At 44.5% G+C, this 26138-nt stretch overlaps 1 protein-coding gene across 3 annotated transcripts; it reads right to left on the bottom strand.

The window, feature by feature from the left end:
* Positions 1 to 6846: 6846 nt before the first annotated feature.
* RLIM (ring finger protein, LIM domain interacting) lies at positions 6847 to 25851 on the bottom strand. Of its 3 annotated transcripts, none has more exons than XM_064463408.1 (4): positions 25662 to 25851; positions 15546 to 15734; positions 14592 to 14675; positions 6847 to 13241 (listed from the first exon to the last, which is right to left on the bottom strand). In XM_064463408.1, the coding sequence occupies exons 2-4, from the start codon at positions 15712 to 15714 to the stop codon at positions 11707 to 11709; spliced, it is 1788 nt and encodes a 595-aa protein (XP_064319478.1). In that variant the 5' UTR covers positions 15715 to 15734; positions 25662 to 25851; the 3' UTR covers positions 6847 to 11706. The 3 variants fall into 3 exon arrangements, with proteins under 3 accessions (XP_064319478.1, XP_064319479.1, XP_064319480.1); XM_064463409.1 differs by lacking the exon at positions 25662 to 25851 and adding an exon at positions 18225 to 18246; XM_064463410.1 differs by lacking the exon at positions 25662 to 25851 and having other exon boundaries at positions 6847 to 13260; positions 15546 to 15683.
* Between the last annotated feature and the right edge of the window lie 287 nt (positions 25852 to 26138).

The following is a 26138-nucleotide window of genomic DNA, read 5'->3' as shown; positions in this document are numbered from 1 at the left end:
GGGGTCTGTGCCGGTGTCTCGCCAGGTTTCCTCTCGCCGTAGCCGGTCACAGGCGCTGGTCCCCCGGCAGCTTTCCCGGCTGCTGCCGACCCTCCGCCCAGCGCCTGCCCAGGATGTCAAAAGTAAAGGGGCTGGAGAGGTGGCAGCTTAACACAGGCATTATTTTTATCAAGTCTTCCATAAACCTTGAGGAGAGGCTGTGCCGAGGTCCTGGTACCTAACGGGGGAGAAGAGGTTCCTGATGCGCTGCAGGAGGGTGAACCCTGGAGGTGGCGTCGGCGGGTGGAGGGTGGTGCCTGAGGCATCAAAAACTAAAGATAATAAAGAAAGAAAGCCCTGAGAGCATCTTGGTGCCCAACCCGCTGTCAGTGCGCGGGGTGAGCCCGCAGGGACCCAGGCGGGTTTCTCCTCCGTTCCCCTGGGCACAGCTTTGGGTCTGGCTTTTATCAACCAGCATCTTCGGGGGGGCTGTGGCTCGACAGTGGCTTTGCTCCGTGGGGGGTCTTACACAGGGACAGCACCAGGGCTTTTTTAAAAATTATTGTTAGCAGTGTTATTTCTTCCTTTTGGCAGTGGTTCCCGGGGAAGGTGAGGCCTCCCACCTATTAGTGCTGGTCACCAGAGAGCTAATCTTTTTTTGTCAATAAGCGCAATTACGGGAGGGTTGAGGGCGGGAAAGACCGGGGATGATTAGTCATAAGTGAGGTTACTGTGGCTGTGAGCTACTGAAAACAAGGCTTTTATCAAGGGCTTTATATTAATGATTTGTTTATGCTAGGTGCTTTAGCTGACATAAGATGAAAGCTGACATATGCATTAGTTTTATATAGTTCAGGCTTTTTTTTTTTAATGTGCATCTCAACCCTTTTTCAAGTTTGGGATATTTACTGCAAATAGTATTAAAAAAAACCACCAAGAGATAAGATGTGGTAAATAGAGATTCAAAGGGAATGAGACTATGGCAACGAGTTCCTCTGGAGGACTTGATGCCGTGCATGCAGGGACAGAGCAAGGAGAGGAAAGCACCGTGCGAACACGCGGAGCTGCGTGGCGCGCCAGTTACAGGTAGCTATAGAAGCAATGCTAGCCTAATATTACAATGGTCTTCTCGGGATGGCTGCAAATCTGGGGGGGACTTGGGAGGCTGTTGGGGGGGTGTAATAAAAGCGGGCTGCACACCTGCAGGGGCACCCAGAGAGGCAATGGGGGCAGACCAGCTGCTCCCAGCCCTCCCCAGGAGCATCGGATCATCACAGCCCATCTCCACAATCTCCATATAAATAAATAAATACATACACATATAGATACTTATTTTTATATATCTCTCCATAGATGTGTTTGTACATGCGCCCACTGGGAATCCCTACTCAGCCTCGTTGCTGACTGAGCCCAGGGCATAGAATCATTAATGTTGGAAAAGACCTTTAAGATCATTGAGTCAAACTGTTAACTGAGCACTGCCAAGTCCACTGCTAGACCATGGCCCTCAGCATCGCATCAAAACAGCTTTTAAACATCCCCCCCAGGGATGGTGACGCCACCACTGCCCTGGGCAGCTTGTGCCAGTGCCTGACAACTATTTTGGTGAGGACATTTTCCCACTATCCAACCTAAACCTCCCCTGGCGCAGCTTGAGGCCGTTCCCTCTCGTCCTGTCACTGGTGCCTTGGGAGCAGAGACCAGCCCCCCCCTCACTCCAGCCCCTCTCAGGCAGCTGCAGAGAGCGAGAAGGGCTCCCCTCAGCCCCCTCTTCTCCAGGCTAAACCCCCCCAGCCCCCTCAGCCGCCCCCAGCACACTTGTGCTCCAGACCCTGCCCCAGCCCCGCTGCCCTTCTCTGGACATGCTCCAGCCCCTCCAGGGCCTTCTTGTCCCGAGGGGCCCAAACCTGAGCCCAGCGTTCGAGGTGGGGCCTCCCCAGTGCCGAGCACAGGGGCCCCATCCCTGCCCGGCTCCTGCTGGCCACACCAGTGCTGACACAAGCCGGGATGCACGGAGCAGCAGCCGCCTCCCCCGCTCTGCCAGGCTGCTGGATCTGGCCCTAACACACGGAAAGTTGAAAAAGCCGGGGGAAAAAAGTGTTTTGGATCAGAGCAAAACCCTGAGTTTTTCAATAGAAAGGCTGCAAACTAGAAAAGACCAAACCAAATAGAAACAACAATAGTATTTTCATTGCTGTAACACAATAATTAAGTATTTATATATGTATTCTTACATTAAAATTGTAATATCATGGATTAAAGCAAGGTGATTGCATACATATTTGTACTTAGAAAATGCAAAATTTACATAAAGTTTATATATTAAATATGAACCACATGTCAGTATTTTATATTAGTTTAACAGTTACAAATTACATATATGTTTTAGATACATATATGTGAATAGAATATATGATATCTAGAGTTACATTTAGCTGTGTGGGTTTTTTTTAATTTATATGTATATACGCACACCTATAGCTGCGGTGTGTGCACACGCTGCCGTTGGGTGAGGCTGACCGCCTGCAAGTGGTTAATGGGCATTTGGAGGCCTCTGCTCTTCTCCCTGCAGGCTCTGGGCTGGGCTTGTTTTCCTTCATTGTCTTCTTCTCCATCTGTTTTCTTTTTGCAGCACTTAAATATGATAATCCTTCAATAAAAAAAAGCACCAGAGGAAAAAAACATACCCTATCTGCAAGTGCCTTTGGAGGACATGAAGGATGCACCGACGAGTGGCAGAAGCTTTTTTTTTTCTTTTTAAAAATCATCTCTGCCTCTAAATGCAAATCTTTCCTAGAGCTGTTGCTTTGCTGTCGTTATTTAAAGCAATACTTTGGAAAAGAAGCCTTCCCAGGGCTGTTCAGCCGCACCCACGCGCTGCAGGGCACCGAGCCGGGGTGGCCGCGGGACCCTCTGCCCCAGGAGCCGGGTGCCCAGCGCCCACAGCCGGGCACTGCGGCGTGCCACCGACGGGGAAAGGAGAACACGCGGGGTGCAGCTGGGGCGGGGTGAGCGACGGGGTGCGCTCAGGGTGCGCTTGCTTTCCTTTAGGTTGGGTTTTAGGGGCTTTTTTTAAACGCAACATGGGAGACCGCTTAATACTGGCAGTGGGGCAAAGGGAAGGAGTTAAAAATACATCTATATATATATGCTTAGATCTAAGGCAAACACAGTGCAGGGGAGGGGGGGGAAGGAGGAGAGGGGAAAAAGAGAGCGAGAAGGTGTGTGCCTGGGAGGGAGGGGAGACACCAGGCTCCCCGTGGTCCCGGTGGCAGGGATCCACTGCCACCAAGGCTGACGCTGACCGCGCAGCACGCCTGCGGCGGGACGCAGCCCGAGCCCACCCCGCCGGTGCGGGAGCAGAGGAACGCGCTGGGCTGCAAGAAGCACTGATTGCTTTTGGACCCTCTCGCTTGTGCATGCTTTATCCTGGCCGAGGCTTCGGGGTATGCTTTTTTGTTAAAAAAATCTTTTTTTGGCACAAGAGCTGCACTAAACAAGTCTCTCCTGATCACCCACAGCCCTGCTCGATCCCACATTGGAAACACAAGCAGCAGTCGGGGGCTTTTTTGGTGGGGTTGTGTAAACAGCCCCTCCCACTGCTGCGGGGTGGGGTGCGAGCAGGGCCCTGTGTGTCCCCCCCGCCGCCCTCACTGGCTCCAGCTAGTGCTCTGGAACACACCTCTTCTGCCCAGGATTGGGATTTTATGGCTATAAATCTGTTGTCGTCTCATCTGGAGCATTGTTCAGGCCGGGCCAGCCCCGGTGTACGTGGCCAACACCGCATCACCCCCAGCAGCACCTGCCGCCCTCCTGCTCGGCCCCAAAGGGCCCCGGACCACGGTCCCCACGTCTCTTCTTTGGGACCTGCTCCGCATCCTCACAGCCAGACCCTGAGGATCCCCAAGGTTTTGCTCCCACCCGTATTCTTCTTCCACCTGTGCTGATGTTTTCACCAGTCCCACTCAGATGAGCACAGTTCAAAAGTCTTTTCTTCTACCCTTCCTTAGTTTTCCTTCAGTTTAGTTTACCTCCTCTTTCCCTTCCCCTCCTCTGTCCTTCATCTCTTTCCATCATTTCCCACCCACCCTTTCCCTCCTGGCCACACCACACATGCAGGGAAGATGGACGAGCAGCACTGCCTGGGCACCAGCCAACAGCAATCAGCTTCCAGGGCATTTCCCAGCCTCCCCACCCCCAGCAAGTATTTCAGTTTATTTAGAGCCATCTTTACAAATTAAAGCAAGATCATCCCAAAGGTGCCAGCAGCAAAGGCCAAGTCATTTCCAAGATTATTTAGGATTTAGTTTATTTGGAAGTCAGCAGTACCCGCGGAGATTAAACTATTTCTTCCATTGCATGTTTTCCTGCCTGGTGCTGCCTGTCCCTTGGCTGGCAGCGAGCGATGCTCAGGGCAGGCACGCAGCGGTCCCACCCCTGTTCATATCTTGGCATAGATCCCTGCCGTGGAGTCAGGAGATGAACCCTGTGGGCTCCTGAAATAGCTTCGTGCCAAGAGCTTTCACACCCGTAACACCCTCCAGCATCGGCAAAACCACCAGCCAGCCTGCGGGCGAGGTCTGGCTTTGCAGACGCAGGGCAAAACGTGGGGTTTCGGTCTGGGGCGGTGTCGTCAGGGCCATTTCACTGCTGTGAAAGGAAAGACTAGAGTGGGTATTAAAGCCAAGAAACCAAGCCAGGCACTTTTTGCTTCATGGCATTTCATACAGGACCCATCACAGCGAGCAAAGCCGCAAAAAAAAACCGCCCGGCCTTAAAGTTTCAGCCTGGAGAAATCATATTCTGCAAATCCATGCTGAGAACTCAAACCAGTTACAAAAAAATATCATCTCTGCTGGCAACGAGGAGCCCGGCTGGCTCCCCTCCTAGCGCTGCATAAGGCATCGCTCTGCCGGCTGCCGGAGCTGCGGGGAACCCGCTGCAGCCCCTGTCCAGCTCCAGCGGCCCGAATCCCACAGTGCCTTCACAGGGATGCTGCCTTGTAAGCTTTTTCCTTGAAAACCCAGGACTCTGATGGTGTAGGGTGCCAAAACTCAAGAAACCCTCAGCAAATATGGGTTGACTCCTGTTTTATGAAGTAATCATTGTTGAGGGGACGTGACGCCTGGATTTTCACATGCTCAGCTTAACAGGGGATTTATTCAGGGGAACATTTGGAGCATGCAGCATCAGCATCTCATTAGCATCAGAGACAATGCCCCGCCAGTTTAAGACTAAAAACTGGGTTTAGTTTTCCCTATATAACCTTATTGTAAGGGTTTAGGGAGTCACAACAGAGCTGAGCTCAGATTCATTGTATTAAAAGCCCTGAAACGGGTTCAGTCACACTTGAAACAGCTGGGAAGGGCAAGAGAGCAGCAGACAGCCGTTGCTTTTCTCCCGGACACTCTATTTCCAAACACTCAATCCCACTGAGGAGCCGTCAGAAGAGCCCTTTTGGAGGTGAGAAGCCCCCAAATGCATGGTTATTCCTGCACCCCCCATCGCTCTGGGATGGGCAGGTTCGCCAAATACAACCTTTCTCCTCCCAGCCAGCAGCAGGACTAGCAAAGCGGCCAAACACATTCCCCTGTGAAGATCTGGATCTGCCACGGAAATATACCCTGAAGGGAGGAGCAGGACAATGTAAAAGGTTACAAGGGTTAAGCACTGAGAGGGAGGAACAAGGTTATACAAAGTTTTACAGGCCAGAACAAAGACCTCGAATATATTAAAGAAAACAAACATAGGGATGAAGTCAGCCACACACGTGCTCCAAGGTTGGTTTGGGCTCTTTAAGCAATCTGGGGGTTGATTGACAGTTTTTAAGGAACAAATACTGAGCTACCCAAACGGAGGGACTTCCCGCAGGGAGAGGCGGGGCTGGAGTCGGCGACCTGGCAAAGAGCTCCTGGTACAGAAAGGGTGGGAACCGCTTCATGAACGAAGCCACTGAAATAAAAGTTAACACCTACGTTGAAGACTCAATTTCAGATTGTTCACCTGCGGAGCAAGACAGACCACGGAGCTCAAGACGAAGCATGTGGGAATGGGAAAAAAAAAACCCACCCATATCCAAGAGCTCTCCCCACGGAGCGCGAGGCGAGAATCCCGACACAACACATCCCTGGAGAAGCCCACGACTTTCCTCCTTACCGAGCAGGAGCATCACGCAGGCACGAGCCCGGCTGCGATACTGCGACCCACCTCCCTGGCACCCAAAACACCGGGCGCTGCGTGTTTTCAAGCTATACATCACCCTTCCACCCCTCTTTTGTTGCGGTGTCAGCACAACGCTCTCGGGGAGCAGCTCCCGCTTCCTACTCGAGGAACGGAGTTGAGGTGAGGGAAGTACTGATAATAAAGCCAGCTTCCTACACCCTAAAAAGTTTCCTTTCCACTCAGGTAAGTGTTTGCATGTACAGCAGCTACTAATTTTAGGACAAAGCTTTTAGTCATACATGAGAGGCTCTCACGAAAGCCGCTGAACACGGCAGTGTATTTCTAGGGACTCTCGGCCCTGACAGCCCCGACCACCGCGCCCTGGTACTGACGGGCACCCGTGAAAGTCACGGCTGCTACCTGAAAGACAACTTGCAGACACTGCTTTCGTATCCCGCATTATCCACTGATGGATTTACAGGAGTCTGGGACGCAGCGAGATTTATTGCTTCAGATTTATGTACAAAGGAGCAATAAATTCTTCCGAGAAGTTAACTCTATACCATTGCAGCTCCTTCCTTTCTGCCCAGCCTCAAGGGAAAAGGCGTACGGAGGAAATAAATTCCTACCACATCCACCAACGTTTCCTCCAGCGCATTCCCACCGTAAGAATAAACCCAAGGAGTGATGATCAAGCACAAAATGAACACTTCATGCATTTTATTGAGTCTATTTAAATTTGCATTATGACATCTTACATAGGGAACAAACTCCTCCTAAATGTTAGCTATTAAATCTGGTCAAACTGTTGTCTGATGACCTCAAAGTACCATTTTGTATTAAACAAGTCCAGTATAAACAGATGTAAAGCACTGTACAAAAAAAAAAAAAAGAAAAAAAAAAAGAAAACTTTTACATACTCAGTTGAAATCAGGGCTTCCCAACCAACAGCCTTGCTAGCAGATAGTGAAATTCCAGAAGGGGTCTCGAGTGTTTTAGGTTAAGGGAACAAAACTAGATAAAACACTCAAAAGAAATTCAATGTTTCCCCATAAGAAAAAAAGGAAAAAAAAAAAAAAAAAAGAGATACCTCATACCAAAAAGAGGTTGGGAAGCCCTGGTATAACAGATGCAGACTTCTTTTCTTTTTTAACACAACACAACCTCATGTACTTTGGGTAAGTTACCGTCGATTCTGTCTCTTCACCCTCCTTCTTCCCTCCCTAGTCAAGGACAAACAAACAAAAAGCCTAGTGTGCGTCAAGGTTGGAAATATTTCTGAATTTGTTATAAATTCCCTTAACGTGGCTCCAAGCCAACCCTCATCCAAAGCCCCCCCTCCTGGGAGAAGGCAGAGGAGCGGGCAGACTCTTCCGCAACCAGCGCGTACCTCGTCAGCGCCGCACTTGCGTACGTGCCCTCGCTCAAGCAACACGAGCCCCCGCGGCCCGAGCGAGGACGGCCGGTGAGAAAACCGAGACGTCGGGCAGTCACACGGAGGCACAGGGCAATGAAAAGGATCCCAACCGAAAGATAAGGCTGCGGCTAAGCCGGCAGGATGAGGCTTTGCATTGCAGTGTGACGGCGAAGATCACACGAGGAGGTTCAGAAACGCCCTCGTGGCACTCTACAAGTCAGAGACCGACGGCCAGCCTTCGCTGCGGTTCTTCCCTCATTTTCACAGTCAGCCCTCGTTATTACAAGACCACTGGGAACCTCCTCTTTGTGTAGGCAACCATTTCAAGATAAACACGGGCTGCAGACATACCGGGGAAACAGCCCTTTGGACTCTCCGCATTTGCATAATCCAGACAAGTGACAGGAAACGGGAATGACAGTCATTACGGTCCATTGTGCCAACCTTGGTGGGAAATCCATTCGCTTGCAAGTTGCCACAATGGACAATTATGGCTCCTTCAAAACTGGTGCGGCGTCACGTCAGTGCAGCTGCTGCGCCTGCACGTCAACGCTCCTTACAAAACGTCTTCCAAGCATTTATTAATTTCTATGCATGCAGTACCTACACTAATCAAATCATTTTTAAAACAAGTCAGTGAACTGCCTACAAGTTCTCTGCAAAAAAAGCCAACTTGTTTGAAGAAATAAAAAAGCGCACGCGAAAGGGAAATCGAACAAACCCGAGGACTAACTCTTCAGTCTTTTAGCGGAAAAAGCCCCAATTAAAAAAAAAAAAAAAAAAAAAAAAGAGTAAGCACCCACAACTCTGTACCGGTTCACAATCCCAGTTCAACTATCAAATGCACTCTTAAATAAAAAATGATGTATGTTATTCTAGGTTTTGGCCTTGACTGCTTTAATTGCTGTGCAGGGAGCTCCTGCGGATGCGCGTCGGTCCGGTCAGAAAGGAACGAGGCTCACGCACCAGATATTCACCGCAGGAGCTTGGGTGGTTTGCAGGTTGAGAAAACCACCACGATAACGACTGAGGCAGGCAGTTAACAGGGAACCTCCTTCAAAAATAAAATAAAGGAACAGCCTCCAATGCAAAAGAAACCATGCGGCTCCGAGCAAGGAGCCAAGCGTGACCCTGGCTTCGAAGGAAGGCTGAGAGAGGCTCCCACACGGTGGCACTGTGAGCCAGGCAGCTGATGCAACAAGGCTGTCTCTGCCTCTTCAGGCTCATCGTTTCTGTACAATCAGGCCTTTGGAAAAGACAAACCCAGCCATTTTAACCCTTCATACGGCTACAAGCACGAGTTAAGTGGCTGCTTCCCTCCTGTAACACCAAGAAAGCGTAAACTGAGGGAAGCGGTGAGTACAAATGCTCAATACCAAAATGATTCATGAGCTGCCCATCAGGCTAATCGTGAACCTTGTTCAATTAGTGTCTTGCGCATTTTGTTAGCAACTGAAGTGTTAATATCGGCTTTTCCTAACTGCAATCTAACTTTAAAAGAACAGAAATTGAGTTACCACAGAAGCTGACAGATGACTCAGCTACATAAAGAGGTCTTTGCTGTATCAGCAATTTAATTTCTGCCAGCTCCTCCGACATCAGGCAACGAACCCCTGGCGCCTTTAGCACGCTCACGTTGGAAAAGGCATATAAAACACTTGAGAACATTCAAGGTCTCCTGAACTGAGTTTAAATTATTTGTTCTTGGTACCATTTGGGAAACCTCCAACATTTTATTAGTTATTGTTACAGAAAGATAAAATGTTAAGGCATGCCATTAAGCTATAACAAAACTGTAAAGTTGATTCTACCAACGTGAACAGTTACTGGAAACTCGGAACATTAAAAAGAAAGCTATGCTGAATGACAGGTATCACAGCCATGCTTCACACTGATTAGCAGCAGCGGGCTCCTTCCCTTCTGGTCACCAGCCTCAGTCCTCGGACTTGCAATATCTGACACGGTGTTCACATAGAGAGGGTTTTCTTCCCTTGTAATTCTACGTTCCAGTAAGTCAGTAAAGCTACTGGAAACTGCAACTGATAGCGTGTATCCGCTACGTGAGTGCTACTGGAAGAAATTCAGGAGCGTTATTTTGTTGAGGAAATTTTGGCATAGCAAGTCCAGTACCTGAAATTAATAGCTAACGTCCAATTTTACAGTGATGCACATCGGAGGGAAAAATTTAAAAACATGAGCTTATTTATTCCTCTGTTCAAAAAGAACACACGTGCTCCCTCGGCCACCACGGCGTCCCCCACCAGGAGGAACAGCCTGTCAGGGTTTCCCACGGAACCAAACACCACAAAACGCACACGCAGAAAAAACCTGGAATTTTGGGACATTGTGGAATCCTTAACTAGCTGATGAGACATTAAAATGGCTTAGAGCAGAGATTATAGTTTATGCAACCACCACTATAAAACACCAAAAAGAAGTGTTTTAATTAGGCCAGCTTTGGTTTTGTCATCTGAGGAACAAGCAACATTTCCCACGCAGCCAGCAAGAGCAGTTCATATCCCTTCATAACTGCTGCCCTGGAGCTGAAATAAATATTGCTTTCCCTGTAGCACACATAAGCTAGGAAAAAGATAACTTATTAGAGAATAAAAGAAAGGCCACTGAAGGGGAGGGGTGTTTTCCCATGACACTGATGAGGGTTGAGGTGCATTCTCCAATTCTCAATTTCAATATGCCACGCACGTAATTTAAAAGGTAAATTCAACTCATTTTAATCTGCCCAATAGGAATATAAAGAGTTTGTTGGGTTTTTTAATGCTGTTCTTAGAATCTGCTACACATTAAGTGTGCTCCCATAATAATTTCTCATTTTCAAATTTAACCTAACACTCTAATAATCTGTTCTCTAGTTAATACTTAAGTTATTTTTCTGTGGCACTTGAGTCACAGGCTACCAACACTGCCGTACCAGCACGTTCACCCAACAGATCCAGAGGTTACTAACACAGTTGAAGCTGGTGGGGAAGAAAAAAAACCAACCCTGTCAATACTTGTCTGCTGAACAGTTATACAGAGTTGCCTCAAAAATTGAAAGTAGAAGTTGATAGAAAAATTGGGCATAAACCTCACCGAATGAACTGGTACATACCGGTTTGTATTAGTACATCTTAGCAACCACACCAAGAAATAACCAGCCATTAGAACAGTTTCTAATTTTTATCATCTGTTTTGGTGGCATTACTGAGCCAAAACACTGCAATTATAACATTTAATTTTCGGTTTTTTAATGGAATTAAGATGTCTAATTCAACTGTTTTTATATTACAGTAGCTGTTCACATAAATAGTACAGATATGCACTGCTCTTGACAGGTACACAGTTACAAAAGCAGCTCTCTTGTATTTAGTTTGCTCTCTCTGTGGTGGGTTTTGTATGAAAAGCATTCTTGATTTCTAAGCATGGTACAATTTTAATTCTTAATGCGTTAGTACAACAGTGCATTGGAAAAGTACTGAGCTTCTACAAAAAAGCTTTACAATTTTAAAACAGATTTTTTTTTATTTAAACAAGCATAGGCAATTCTTATATTTCCACAACAAGATAAATATCCCAATTAAGCTAACAGCTCATCCTACAGCGTGCCATAGTGATGGGGAAAGGGCTAACATTAGTGTTATTTACACAGACATGTCCAATATTAACCCATGTAAGAAAATTAAAAGTATGTTCAAGTGTGCAATTAAGTTCGTATTATTTTTTCAGATAGTTGGTTTTCTTGCAAAAATTCCTCTACGACTCGTGTACATTTAGCTGCGATGACTTCTCAGAGAACTCCTCATAAGCACAATCTTGAGGACAAAATGTTTATTGGACTGGGATGGCAGGGGCTGGGTGGGGGAAAGAACTGAATACTCTTCACAAAGAAAAAAAAAATATATTTTTAAGTGGGTAGATGTCTTTGGACAAGTGAAATTTAAACACCCAAACTGACTAGATCCTGAAAACCCTAATTGAAGAAGTTTTCCAATTTTCAAAGCTTGAATCCAGAGAAAATGCTTTCATGAGGGAAGATTCACTCCAAGTCATTACTATACATTGAGGTACCACTCAAAAAGTGGCCATAAAGGAAGTGACTTCTTTGCCCATCACTATCACACTAGCTGCTTGGCCATAAATTCAGATCTTATTTAGACAACACTCTCTCTGTTACCAGAAGCTAGGACTGCTCTGCGACAAATGGGACAAGTAGAATTTTCCGATAACCAGCGATCAATGCAGTGGACATGATACTCGTGTGAACAAGGCAATTTACGGAGCTTGTTGCCTTCCGTGTACTCTGTAATACACACGCTACAGGTTTTCAGAGCATCGCTCTCACCAAAATTCCTCATCGCTAGGTTGTCAATTTGTTCTTTGGTGAGTCCTCTTGGTTGGTCATCGTCATCTTCGTTTAGTAGGAAAAATTGTGCTAGGCTAAGGAATGGTAGAGAACCGCTTTCTTCAAATGTGACCGATCCCCTCGTATTTCGACCTTCCCGTCTGGCACCAGACGTTGAACCACCTTCGTTACCACCTTCGTACACCTCCCCTGAGCTTACATCTGTACCTTCGTTGCTTGAAGTACCACCACCTCCATTCTGTGGCTCAGAAGCATCCACGTTCTGATTTGGAGTTGGGCCACTAGGATCTGCATCACTATCACTATACATAAAGTAACTCAGCTCTCCAAAGCCTGTCATTATCTGCCTTAGCATAGTCTGAATAGCAACTGATGTAGTCTCACTCAAGCCTGTGTTTAAGATCCTACGGATAGGAATCCTAATGGTACTGACGTAAGTTCTCACTCCAGCCCGTTCTGAACGTGAAAATGTGCGCCTAAACCCTCCCCGTTCGCTTTCGTAAGTGACTGTGTTGTTAGGCGTCTGGGACCTGGACCGAGTTCTGTTGGCTATGCTGTCTCTTTGCCGGTATTCTCCTGGACGAACTCTTCTCACCTGAAGATCAAGTACTATGGTAGGAGGCCTCTGCCCAGGAGTTGCAGACTCACTGGTGCCGTTAGTTTCTGAAGAACCTGCTGCTTGAGGAACAGGTCTTGTTTCAGGGGTTGAAAACAGAACCGCATTTTCACTTGGCATTTCAGTCCCCACTGTATGCTGCCTTAATGTCACATGCTGCCTAGTTCTAGAGCTTCCCTCAGCTTCGTTCACTGAGGAGTGGTCAAGTGTTTGAGATGATGTATTGTGATGAGACCTGCGAGGAGCCTCATTCACTGGATTAATAGGTGACCTACTTCTATCAGTCCTAGCCCGTGTTCTCCGCTGTTCTGGACTCCTACTTCTTGCTCTCCTCTGCCCTCTAGGAGGGGAAGCTTCCTCAGTTGTTAGCTCCTCCGAAGTGCTCCTTTCTGTTCCAGGCTGCCTTACAGATGGCGATTCAGACCTTGGAATTTCAGAGTCACTTTGGCTGTTTTCCAAATCCTCCCCACTGGAAGGCTCTACAGATGGCTCGTTCTCAGTTTCTGGATTTGTGTTCCCATTATTACGGTTGACATTTATCTCCAAACTGAATCTGAAGTCACCACTATTTGGGTTAGTCCGGCTCACTGCTCTCCAAGACTGGTTTCCTCGTTGCCCACTTCGTGTTGTATTTCCAGTCTGTCGGACTGAATTAAGCCAGTCTATTATAGAATCTCCATTTGAAACATCTTCTGCGGACTCTGCACCTGCGAAAAAGACAGGGAACTACCAAAATTAGAGTACTGAGCTAATTTTGGAGTGATCTTTTCCAAGAACATAATTGCTTAGTTTAACAAGTGACAATTTAGAAGTGCTTAACTCTACCAAGCGCTAATGTGGTTTCACACATAGCATCACAATTCTTATCTACCAGAGCTCTTTTAAGGGAGCAGGAGTGGACATTTTTCTAATACGTACAGATAGGCTGCAGCCACCACATAGCAAATAAGTAATTAAAACAACACATATTGTTTACTGCAAGTAAATGGAAAGTCACATTTCAGTGTCATAACACATCAATATTCTGCGTTTTCCTTTCCAAACAATTAAGTGATCTATCGACCGCTAAACAGAGAACTAAGTTTGTCCTGACCCTTCATTTGAAGAATAGCTTTATAGCAAATCTGTCTTACTAAAGAATGAACCCCCAGAGGTAAGCTCCAAGTGTCCTCCACCAGTCTCTACAGAAGGGTGATAACGAAAGCAATACAGCATCTTTGAAAGGGAAGAATGGTGAATAAAAATAGAGGGATTCCCAAAAAGCATCCCAGAAGGTAGCAGACAGGAAGGTGTCATGGTTTTGGCTGGGATAGAGCTAATTTTCTTCACTGTAGCTGTGGTTTGGATCTAGTATGAGAATTATGTTGATAACACACTGATGTTCTAGCTGTTCTAAGCAGTGCTTATCCTGGTCAAGGACTTTTCCAGCTTCCCATGCTCTGCCAGGTGCACATGAAGCTGGGAGGGGGCACAGCCAAGACAGTGGATCCAAATTAGCCAAAAGGATATCACACCCAGTATATTAACTGGGGGGAGCTGGCCGGGGGGAACAGCAGCGTTGGTCAGCAGGTGGTAAGCGGTTGTATCGCTTGTTCCCCTCCCGCCCCTCCCCTGGGTTTCACTGCTCTCTATTTTCCTTTTCATTAGATAATAATTACTACTATTACTACTTTATTTTATTTAATAAACTGTTCTTATCTCAAACCACGAGTTTTCTTACTTTTGCTCCTCCGATTGTCTCCCCATCCCACTGGGGTTGGGAGAGTGAGCAAGCAGCTGCGTGGTGCTTAGTTGTTGACTGGGGCTAAAGGCAATCTTAAAAAAAAAGGAAAAAACCAAACCTAAAGGAAACTTTTACCCTGATGCAATTAACAGATGCGTTACAAAATCTGTCCCAAACTGACCTCTGCAGCAGATATCAGACATAGCGTTCGCTTAGTTTTGAAACAAAGCTCACCTTGCACCTGCCTAGGCTTAACTTGTTCCACTCCTGCACTCTCAAGTTAAGGTCCGTACGGGGTGCTAAAGTTAAGAGTTTTCACAAATACTGTATATACCTCTGTTCTCATCATTGTTTTGCTGTGGCGGACCTTCTTTAACTTGGTGTAGCCTTCTCAGCAACTCTTCTTCAGTAATTTCACCTTAGAAAATAAGGAAAATTTTCCAAAAATATTTCCAAATCATATCTATGGCAAGCATTATCAAAAGGTTCTAAAGAAGGTACAAGCCATCATATGTCTTTTTTTCCTTATTAAATCCTGCCATAATGAGACTGCCAAACAGGCTGCTAAGGGGAAGTTCAGATACTTCAGCACCATTATCCCAAGTAAGTTTTGCTGAAGCTGAAGGATCCAAGAGCTTCAACCTATTCAAGGCAGACGTGCTTTCTGGTTCTGTAACCTCTACAACTTAGCAGCAATTTTCATCATCCTATACCAATTAAATGGCTGTCCAGAGTAAAATATTTAAGATAACACCTTTCCAAGTGTGAAAAAAAGGTTTAAATTAGTTGAGTCATGCTTTAAATTAGAACTGGTTTGAATTAGGTATCATCCTACACAGAGTCAATTTAAAATAGTAAGTCAATTAGGAACTGACATAAAAATGCCCATGCAGATTCTCACACCAGCCAACTTATCCTAGTTACAAACTCTTAACCTCACCAGCACAAAATTTTCACACAGATGCTTAAGGGAACATCTACTTTTCGACCAAAAAAAAGGTCTAAGGGTCCACAACTGGAACTGGGCCAACTCTGGGTGTTCCCACCAAGTTGTGTAAACACTAGATTTCTCTACCTGATGAATCCACATCATCCTAACCACCTCTCCACTCATCAGGGGACTGCCCAAATTTGAGCATGCACAGATCAGTAAGAAGCTACTCTCTACCATGGAACACCACTGCAGCACACAAACTAAATGGGTGAAATAGTTTCAGGGGAACAGAAAAATGACTCAAATTGCCTACAAGCAATTCTAGTAAGAGACACATACACAAGCATTACCTACCCGGTGTTCCTAGCAAATTGTTATCTCTCATAAGCCTGTAGTCCTCTTCACTCAAGTTGTTTACAAACTGATAGAAAGCTTCTTCTCGATCCAACCGATCTAGCTGACTCTGACGTTGTGCTTCCGATTGATCAATATTTCCTTTATCACTAGAATCTGAGCTTTCCATCTTGATGGGTGGAAGAGTACCTAAAAAGGAGAAAATAAATCCTTCATCCAGCACAATGAAACACAGCATGAAATTTAAGTATGTTTAAGCTGTACTACGTCCTTCATTATTATCCTTAAATAGGTGGGCAGGGGGGTAGTTTACTAATGAAGCTTCAGTTAGGATAAGCTGCGTAACCACAGGGGGCATAAATGAAATAATTCTCAAAGCATGAACCTCTTCAAGTACAAACAAAATCTAGGCCCATCATTATAAAATACTCAACAAAGCAGCAAGTTTGAACATGTGGCATAATATCAGCCATAACCCTTAGTCCAGCTTTACATAGGTGTCCATAACTACCGCTTTTCAGTGTAAAATATTCCTAACGCTGCAACTGCCTCGCAAATCACAAAGCATGCCTTACGGTGCAGTATAAGGCATAAGCAAGCCATCCTTGACCATGCTCTCTAACTCTAAATGAGCGTGGGACTAAGTGCCCAATCACTTCTTCCTGCCCTGAACTACGGGGAGGAAAGGAGGAATCAATCTGACTTACTGTCTGCTATGAGAAACACCCTCTTCAACATCCAAGTGATTTTTAACAGAATGAAGGGGTTATGAAGAATTCAAATATAAAGACGGAAGATGCCATGGAACACCATGTGTAAAAAAAAAAAAAAACAAAAACCCCAAACCAAAAACCACCAACCAACCCAGACTATTCATTTCCTCAAAAAAGGAAAAGGGTTTGTGAAATCAGCTTGTAGTTTTATGTCAAGAGAAGAATATGCTTGCAAGTTTCAGCATTTACTGAATTACTGATGCCAATGACTAGAATTTCCAGGACAAAACTCCACAGTGTATACCAGGTGTAATTTCTGCTATAAAGAGCTGTCTTCTATATTGCCTAGTTTTTAATGTAACCTTCTCATATTGTTTTTCATTTGGATGAGATCCTTGACAATGTGTGTCTCAAAAATAAAATTATCAATGAATGCCACGTCTATATTTGATAAACAACATAACAAAATAAATGCAAATGCAGGAGAAATTCTGGCAGTACTTGCACCATGCAAATATATCAAATGAAGTTAAAATAACAACTAGTTTCCTTAATCACTACGCCTCACTATTCACAACATCAAGAATTTTCCTGTACAACTGGTAGAATCTAGTTACTCAGAGAGGTGATTAGCAAGCTAATCCTCTGCATGCTAAAAAGCTCTGCAATAACATTCCCCATCAGAAAAAACATTCCTTTCATTTAAACCATACTTCATGTGACATGAAAATACTGGAAGAATAAAGCTTTTCTGCTTCTCACTGGAAAATTTCCAACACTTAGACATCTGTCTAGTGCAAAAAGCATCTTTTTTTGGTTTGTCAGCACAGCTGTCAAGTCAAGACTGCCCACAGTTTACATTAGTGCTTCTCCACAGAAGAGCAGCACTGCATGATCTCCAGGGGTAGTTTATTTCAGCTGCTCTTGTGAAAATTAAAGTGCACTGACAACCTCAGTGTGTAACTGTAGAAAATTCCACAGGATAGTACATCCCATTATTGCAGAGTTGCAGATTATAAAGCAGCTACTCCAACCCTCTTTGTCTTGAATTCTGATGCAGAAGAACTTGTTTTTAAGTTAGCCTCATTAAGGCACTGATGACTTGTTGCCACTCAGTAGTAAGAGTACGCAAGGCTACTGGTATTATTTGGTTCTGTGAATTTCTGCCATTTTACCAAAGACATTAGGCTTAATTTGCAGCAGCACTCACTAGGGTTACTACCGTTTCAAATGGAAGCCTATCGGCTTTCTGTGCGTTGCTAAATCTCTGGTGCAATCTAAAGACTGCGTGGCCCGTCTGAAGACTTGCATGTGACGTGCTGTCAAATACACTGGTAAATGAACCCATTCACAGTGAAAGTTGTGCAACGATTTCAGCAGGTATGTTCCACTTGGACTGGGCTCAGTTATGAAATCTGTATGCCCTTCAAATCTCAGACACATATTTCTAATGAGAACATAGCTTGCTTGAAACTCAAACAACTTTTACAAGCTTTCTGTAGCAGAATCACGACTTCCAAGTAACTTCACTTAAAGACACATTCATTCTAGATAAGATACCAGAAATACGACGACAGCTGCTTTTAAAAGAAACATCTGAATAAAGCCTCAAGTAGAACTAGACTTGCATCCAAAATAAAACCTTGAAAGATGCATTAGTTCTCTGGAGATATATCAAAATTCTAACTCACATTCTCTTTTTTAGAACAACAATGAAAGAAAGTTGACAATACAATTAAGGAAATACGGGAATGTAATAAGATGCTAAGGGACAGGAGCAGCATAAGGTTTTGTAAAGTATTTTCCCCCAAACGACTGCCACCTTGATATTTACTGACTTTAACACACATAGAATCTCTTCATAAAGACGGCAATATTAACATATTTGTAAGCATTAGACTAATTCTACAACAGCTTTTAAAAAAAGAAAACCACACTATGCGTACAAAGCATGGTATTTGTTTACCGCTTATGCTTTGAAATTTTCCCTTGAACTGCAATTCCAGTGCTTGCAGGCACCTTAGCTAAGAATGCCTATTTGATCCAAAGACATTTGCCCATTCCATTTCAGAAGATGAAGAGGTATCCTTCTTGGTCAGGGAAAAAGGGAGAGTCAAATAAGTGGAGTGGGAAGGAAAAAAATAATCTCCTCTTTACCACCAGACTGATGTATACTTCGATAGGTGATCCTTTAGGAAACGCTCAGAATAAGTCAAAGTCAGTCTTACTTATTTTTAGGTTTGCTCCTCTTTTCTCCTCCATCATCTTGTATCTTCCCTCCTAAACCATAAAATCAGCTTTTGGTCAAGATGGAAAAGTTGCTACTGCCAAGAAAAAAGCCTCAGAGGCGAGATCTTGAATTAAGAATTTAATTTACATTAGCACTATTTCTACTAGTGACAAACTCACTGTATTTTCCTATCGCAAGCTACTGCAACAGATTACACTGGCCCACTGTACCCCAATTTCATGCTGTTTAGCTTCAATGTCCTAGAAATGCTATGAATCTATACGGGATGTTTGAACTGATGGAAATAGTGATGGCAAAGAAACATTTAAATGCACATCACCACATTCTCCTTACCTTACTGTTGACAACAAATACTCTTCAAACTAGAGCTCTGATATTATAGCCAGTAAATGGAAATTAGGATTGCTACCCTAAGGCTTCTGCTACTTTCTACCTCTTCACTGTCCACTCAGCTTGTTGTCCACATTGTCCAGTTTAAGCTTCACCTCCTACAGTGCTGCAGAGGATGATGTTACCAGACTAAACTTCCTAGAATATTTAGACTACTACTGCCTCAGCATGACTCCATAGGCCCCATTGGGCTGTACAACAGGATTTCTACGGTGCCAGTTACTACATCACCTCACTCCTATTTCAGCACAGTAGAGCATTGCAGAAATAGGTTGAAAACCTGTCCCTCATTTGGGATTGTGTTCTCAGCTCATCTACTGCAGAAAATTAAGACTGGCTTAAGGAAGCTGACTACAATAACACAGGGAAACCAATGAGGGAAAACTAACAGGTATACTATTAAGTTACAACAAAATAACCAACATTTGATTCTCTAATAAGCAGGTATGCTTCAAGTTTGTTTCTCTTTCTTCCAGTGGTTTAGTTCAACTCAAAGTAACACTCTGTTCTTATCCAAGTTAAAAAATTCAGAATTTCCTTCTTCAGTGTTCTCCGTTGTCAGCACTGAGTTGACAAAGGGTGGGGAAGGTCGCATCTATGAGCAGGAAGTTCAGATCTGTTGATCATTGCCAACTTCAGCTGAGACATCCAGCAATGAAAGTCTCTCTATGGGAAAATGGGGACGAGGGGGGAGTCACCTAAAGGTTGCACAAAACAAGAGAATCATAGCGAAAACAATTTTCTCCTTAAAAAAAAAAAAGAGGAGGGGGGGAATACTGAGCAGCTGAATATCCAGACACATTAACTACAATGAATTCTTAATTGGTGTTCCCATCCTTCCACAAGTCAGCAAAGTATCTTCCCTGCAGTTACGCTTCAACAATCTCAGAAATTTCAGAGCACAGATGACTAGCTGTCTCTCCACTGCTGCTAGAGACTGCTGGAGCAAAAACAGTAAGCCTACAAAAGGTATTTTTCGTCACATTCTTTTATTCAAGAGGAAGTAATATTATGCTCTTTTGGATAGGAACAATTTAAGAGTACTAGATATTCCTTCAATACTGCAAAGTTATTCTTACAGTACAATAAATATTTTACATTCTCCCTTCTGCCAAGTCATGTGTAAACTAAATCCAACCAGTCAGGAATTTGCTACTGCTTAAAAACAACCTAGTGGGACAGTGATAAAATACTTGCTATGTCCATTAACCATCAACAATAACACTGTGTATCTCCATACTGCTTAGCACTTATGGACTACAGAATTCTTCCCAGGAGAAGTACTAATGGACCACAAGGCAGAGTGATAAATCACTCGCTCTTCCTCCTTCAGAAATGTGTAATTTCTCCTGACATTAGTTATCCATATCGAATACCAAGACACTACCTTAGCCTGCATTCCTGATTTTTTTAAATTAAAAAAAAAATAAATACAGAAAACATTAGAACTCTCTTTAAACTAACTAGGTAAAAATTAGAAGACCTGACAAACTCATAAATCACTCACTTGCAGGGTTAAAAGAAAAAGCAATACCTTAAAGATAGGATCTTCATTAGATTCATGGGGCGAGGCTCAAATCTTAACAGGAGAAAGGCAGTGAATTAGTTAAACTGCAGAAACAACTCAGATGCTCATGCGCTAGCAGTGCAACAAAAATTTCCTCTAAAACTCTCCACGTCAAGGTGTTACCGGTATTTCAACGTTACACGAGAAGTTGTAGTGGCCGGTATGTTACGAACACTTCCTGAATTACCCTACATCCCAGCAACATAATTAATACCTTTGTATAAACAAAAAAGATGATAGCAACATGAATAAGTGTTTCATAGATGTGCTCAGCAGAAGGCTAATTTCTCATTTATGATTCATAACCTCATCCTAATTAGGTACTTCAACCGGTAGAGCACCTTACTTACTTCCAAGTCTGCGGAAATTATCAAACCCTTTGACTAAAAGAAGTGACTCAGTAGTAGAAGCCAGAAATACTTATTTTCTGCGTTGGGTTATTACAGAGTAACTATTTTTTGCTCCCCTGCTTTCACTGAACATACCTCAAAGACATTTTAACTCTACAGCCGAAGCACAACACAGCTGTCTGTTCAAAGCGCTTTCCATGAACTCTGACTTCAGCAGCTCTAACATACCGTACGTTTGGCAGGACCAGCCCCAGCCAGCAGTCTCTCCAATTCCATTTCTCAGATGACACAGGAACAGCAGCTAGAACAGGCAGTTCTGTTACCCTGAGTTTCTTTAAGCACGAACAGAACCAACTTCATGTGCAGCACTCATCTGACCCACCCCACCTCCCAACTACTAGATTTTCCTAGAAGGATTAAAAGTTGAAAAATAGTTTCCATGCCAGTGAGTATCCAATTTCTCAATACTCAAAACTAGCAGAAAGTAAGACATAACAGAAACTACATTTTCATCTTAAATATTTCATCATTCAAGTCTGCAAGCTCAAAAGCAGAAGCAAAACCTGACTGTCAGTGAATCCTAGCATTAAAAGGAAAAAGATACCACAAAACAGTAAAATGAATCAGCTATCTATTTGCATTATACATGGAGCTTCATTATGTCAAGGGTTTTTTTTTTTTTCTTTTTCTGCAGGTGCACAGGTTTCCTTTTGTGATCACACCGAAAGCTTTGATAGCATAGGTACAATTTACTCATCTACATCTTAGAAACGGGAACAAGTAACAAACTTTTCTGGTTTTCAAAGTTGCACCGTGAATTTTGGATATACTCTTTTTTTTCCTTCAGCTATTCTTGCTTCCCACTGACAGTAATGAACAACAGATCTACACTTAGTAGATTTCTACTAAACCTACCATGAATTTTAAACACTCAGAAGCTCCCTACATCCTCTTTGCCTCAAAAAATATCATGGAACATGTACCACTTTTGGAAAGCTGGAAGAAAATTTTGCCTTCTATTAAGCGTTTGGTATGTTTCAAAGCAAAGCTGCAAAACAAGATGTCATTCTGAACATACATTTTAAACAACCGAAAGCAGATGAATACTTTTGCAGAACAGTTGCAGAAAACTCCACGGGGGGGGGGAAGAGAAAAAAATTTCAACAGAACCAACTGTTGAGGTGAAGATGAGAAGCGCTCTTAGCTGTAATATCAACTCCTGGGAAGTAAGAAAGTGAAGAAATGAGGGTACAGAACCCCAGCAGTCTCCAACAGTCCTGCAGTATCTAAGGCAGAGTAGTCATCTTACTGTATAAATTACCAACTCAAAGAGCTCTAGTTAAAAAAGAAACAAAACTCATTACAGTTTTGCAATGTTATCTTCCGTACAGAAGGGTAGAGCTTAGCAATTCCAGAATACCAAGAGCATGTGGAATGAAGACGGAGCTCTGAAAATAAAATGCAGTAAGAACCACCAAAATCCAGGGCTTCACATTTTATCGTCCACACTTACTAAACCAACATTTTTCACATACAAGTTGAAAATAAAATTGTTATAGTACTGCCTTTTGCCCTCAAATTCAGATGATATCACCAAAGAGAAAGCTTAGCATATACAAGGTATAACAAATTTCCAGCACCGGAGTCTCATGAAGTGATGCTCTTTTCCCCCAGAAGTGAGCCTCCCACTAGGTCAGCAAGCAGAAGGCCCACTCTGAAGCTCGACAGAAGAAGTAATGCTGCATGCAAGTAACCAGTGTTGACACTGAAAGACAGCAGTATAAACAGGATCGACATCCAAGGAAACTGTACCCACAAAACTACATGATGACTATCATGTCGTGTTTTGATTTCTGAAGAAACAGAACTTCCAGTTAGCGAAAGCACTAAGCCAATCATAACTCAAATTTCAACTAAAAGAAACACACCTTTAAATTTATTGCCAAATTTCACTGTCTCTACAAAACAGCTGCTAATACAGCTACTACTGAAAGTAAAAGGAAAATAAAACAATCCCCACAGAGGAATTCCAATACATGGATTTTTGTCGTTGATGTCTAGTGCCAAACAAATATAGAAGTGGAAAATAAAATTAAGATTTATTTGAATTCAAGTAGATATCTGTAAGATTAGAATTCCATTTCCAATGATATTGCAAGGCAGGCAAGCTCAAGCATTCTAAACAAGGCTACGTGCACATACATCTTGCATATTGAAATTAGGACTGCTCTAAGCAAAATGGTTTTAAGTTACTAAATTAAGAGAAAATGTGCACTGACTTTTCCTATTCAGTTATCATTAGATGGTTTTATGAGACCATACAACTCTGCAGACCTCCTTGAGTAAAGAGCTGAGCTTCAACACTGTACATCAGCAAAAAGTTACTAAGAAGTACCTCATTAATATAAACCTGAACAGTCTGAAGGAGGCACAGGCTTGTGTGTTTTTTATCATCTTAACTGCAGCCAGGAACCTGTGCAAACGCACAACGGAGGCCCTGTGATGCTTCTGGCTATCCCTACTCACCATACAAAAGGTTCTGACTATAAGTTATTACACTGCTACACTGTTTAGAAATACTGTTTTTGAGATGCACAAGACTGTCATAAAAATATCTTGAAGACAGAGGTGTCCACATTTGGTTTTATCCCTTCAAGGTTAATTTTTGCTAGCTCAAGAGTTGATAATCTCAGTCTTGATGAAAACTTAAGTCACAAAAACTTGGATAAATACCCATTAATCTTGTCTTGGTTCAAGTGTTTTGAAACATGGAAACTGAGTTCTCTACAAAAAAATTTAGAACAGCCTAGTAACACGCTAAGCTATATTAATTTGGACTTAAATGCAGTCTTTAGACTCCAGTATATGAAGTCATAACAATTTGTTATGGCTGTAAAAAAAAAAGTACAACACCGCCACTGCAACTAGAAGCACTCTACTAAGATCAAGGATTTTTTTTCTTTTATACATTCCCATAGAGAAGCGGAATAAAGGAATAAGCTAGGCAGGTATATTAATACATAGGTGTTTTGAAAACATATCCATTTAAGGATCATACTATCCATTCCCCTAAGAATACCAGTACAAAACAGACACATGTAGTAGAGACCAGACACTTGTAACACTGTTTTCCAGCACACCTTGGCATGTCTATTGATTCAGTAATATGGAAAATAAATATGGTACATATGACAACCACTACACACCTAAAAAATGCTAGTGTGGTTATTTCAGTGACAGACAGTCAGAATTGCTGATGCAGAGAACACTGTAGTTATGCTTTAGTGGTCTAACATAACAAGGCGGCCTTAATTTTATAGTGTGTGGTGTGTTTTCCCTTGTCAGGGGCAGAAAAGACATAATTCCAAGCTATAATTCTTTTAATTCCAAAACAGTAAACCTGTAGAGAGAATCCAGTCAGTTTAAGTGCTAGCTGACCACTACAACAAAACTAAGCACGTGACTCCCAATTAAGATATTTAACTGCACAAGAAGCAGCCAACTGTTTATTTAAAAAAAAAGACAAGTCACAGCAATCAAAATTCAGGGACAAACTGGTGTCAGTGCTTTGTTAGCATTTTGACAACAATTTACAACTTGAAATTAACCAGTACTGCCACTACATACAGGGAAAATAAATCAAATGTGTGATGGTACTACTGGGTAACAATTGAGTTTGAATTCTTGTTTACAGACTTCTCTTTATAAAGGCTTGATTTTCCTGAAAAATGGTGAAATAAACAAAACTATTATTAAAAAAAATCTCTATTGTTTTTCTGTGGAACCTTTTGTCAGGCTCCTTCTACTACCCACTAAACCAAGACACATAACAAACCTTAATAACTACATTGTAGATATACTATTATACACAACCTGATATTGCTCCTCCATTAAAGCAGATCACTAAAGATAAAGCAATACATGCATCTAACTGGACTTGACAATGGTTTTGAAACACAGTAAAAAGAAATCTGAAACGTCAACAAACAGTATAAAAAAGGGAAGGCAGAACTTACACAGGAAACTAGGGTGACAGCGCAAGGATAATGTGATTAACTGGAGAGAAACTAAAAGAACAGGAAGAGCAAACATCACAGATTTTAACAGGTCACAAGCTGATCAAGGCCCTTACAACAAGACACAGCGAGATAGGAAGAGTTCCTCTTGCCTATCTCCCACAACAGGGCTTCTTATCTCAACTCGTGGAAAGAACTCACTGAAAACACGGTCCTGAACAGCTGTGATTCCTTAAGGAGGCACTAAACAGTATGGCGAGGCCCAAGATAGTGGCTATAATTCCCGCACACACACTCCACCCCACCAAAAAGGGGCTACTTTCAGTTCCTCCTCCAGGCCAATCGGACCCCTGGAGGGTGAGGGGCCCAGCAGGCCTCCCCGAGGGGGGAAGCGCAAACCTTTCCTCCAGCTCCAAATGGAGGAACAGGTTCGCCCCGCTTCGGCGGCAGGCCCTGCCACACGCCCCGGGAAAAAGGGGAAAAAAAGTCCGCAGGGTGGGTGACAGAGCCCAGCCCATCCGAGGGAGACGGCGGCCAAGCTCCCCGCATCGCCCCGGGCACACCCGCGCGCAGACCGCCATCACCGCCCCCAGCTCCATCACGGCACCCCGCTCCGCCTCTGCCGCCGGGCCTCCCCAGCCCCGCGGAGCCGCCGGCCGCCCTGCCCTACCCGGGACGCCGCAGCCCGCACGGCGAGAGCTCAGAGCAGGTGCAGAGCGGCCCCCGGCTGTCCCCGGCTCCGGGCGGGGGCCGCAGCCGCCTCCCCTGGGCCTGGGCCTCTCCCATCTCCGGGCCATTTTGAGAGTCCGCCTCCGGCCCCGATACTCACCGCCCGCCGCCGCTACCCGCCGCCGCCTCCCCAGCTCTCGGTCCGCTGCTCTCCCCGCTCCTCAGCGGGCTCGGTCCCTGCTCGCCCCGCTCCGTCCGTCCCCAAGCAGCCGCAGCGTCGCCCTCCCTCTCTCTCAGGCGGCCATTTTCTGCTCCATTGTTACCAAGGAACGGGGGCCCGGAAGCGGCCGCCGACAAACGGAAGTGAAGGAGCACGCGCCTCTGCGCAGGCGCCGCCACCACCTCCGGCGTAGCGGCGGGGGGAGGGAGAGCGGCCCAACGAGAGCGTGGAGGACTGCGCGGGTAGAGCGGTCCCAGCGCTGAGAGGGCGCCGCCATTTTGAAGAGGGGCAAAGGCTGACGGCTGTGGCCGGGTGGCATGGTGGCGAGGTGGCTGTCGGGGGTGGTCTTCCTGGCTACCCCTCAGCCCGCAGCCTGCTGCTGCCCCGCGGGGATGCGGAGGGTCCTGGGGCTCGGCA

Source organism: Phalacrocorax carbo, chromosome 11, assembly GCF_963921805.1.
Source record: "Phalacrocorax carbo chromosome 11, bPhaCar2.1, whole genome shotgun sequence".
Classification (NCBI taxonomy): Eukaryota; Metazoa; Chordata; class Aves; order Suliformes; family Phalacrocoracidae; genus Phalacrocorax; species Phalacrocorax carbo.
This window is presented reverse-complemented; position numbering and strand designations above follow the sequence as displayed.

Excerpts from the sequence above, each read along its gene's own strand:
- RLIM (XM_064463408.1), bottom strand. The coding sequence starts at position 15,714 with ATGGAAAGCTCAGATTCTAGTGATAAAGGAAATATTGATCAATCGGAA. Across the intron at positions 14,676-15,545 it reads CAATTTGCTAGGAACACCGG|GTGAAATTACTGAAGAAGAG; the intron begins GTAGGTAATGCT and ends TTATTTTCTAAG. Across the intron at positions 13,242-14,591 it reads AAACAATGATGAGAACAGAG|GTGCAGAGTCCGCAGAAGAT; the intron begins GTATATACAGTA and ends TCTTTTTCGCAG.